The sequence below is a fragment of the Antrostomus carolinensis genome, unplaced genomic scaffold, assembly GCF_000700745.2.
Source record: "Antrostomus carolinensis isolate BGI_N321 unplaced genomic scaffold, ASM70074v2 scaffold30032, whole genome shotgun sequence".
Classification (NCBI taxonomy): domain Eukaryota; kingdom Metazoa; phylum Chordata; class Aves; order Caprimulgiformes; family Caprimulgidae; genus Antrostomus; species Antrostomus carolinensis.
The window spans coordinates 3,439-3,668 of record NW_010302077.1 but is presented as its reverse complement, the minus strand read 5'-3'; the positions used below and the strand labels follow the sequence as shown (position 1 = coordinate 3,668).

The 230-nt window shown below is 67.8% G+C and overlaps 1 protein-coding gene across 1 annotated transcript in view; it reads left to right on the top strand.

The window, feature by feature from the left end:
* DDX54 (DEAD-box helicase 54) overlaps positions 1 to 230 on the top strand; it is a gene marked incomplete at both ends in the record, with an annotated part of 4,942 nt that overhangs the window by 1,350 nt on the left and 3,362 nt on the right. The window contains 1 exon segment of the mRNA XM_029083950.1: positions 8 to 100. Within this exon segment, the coding sequence (XP_028939783.1) occupies positions 8 to 100 (93 nt within the window).

Here is a 230-nt window from a genome sequence, read left to right as displayed (position 1 = left end):
TGCTGAGCAGCTCCAGGAGATCATCGCCCGGCTCCCGGACTGCCACCAGACCGTCCTCTTCTCTGCCACGCTGCCCAAGCTGCTGGTTGAGTTCGCCCGGGCCGGTGAGGAGCGTGGGGCAGATGGTGGCTGGGGTGGGTTGGTCCTGTGGGGAGCCTGGGGACAAGGACACAGCGTGGTCCCACAGCTGGGCTGGGCCCAGGACTGGTGCAGCCGAGCTGGGTTAACGC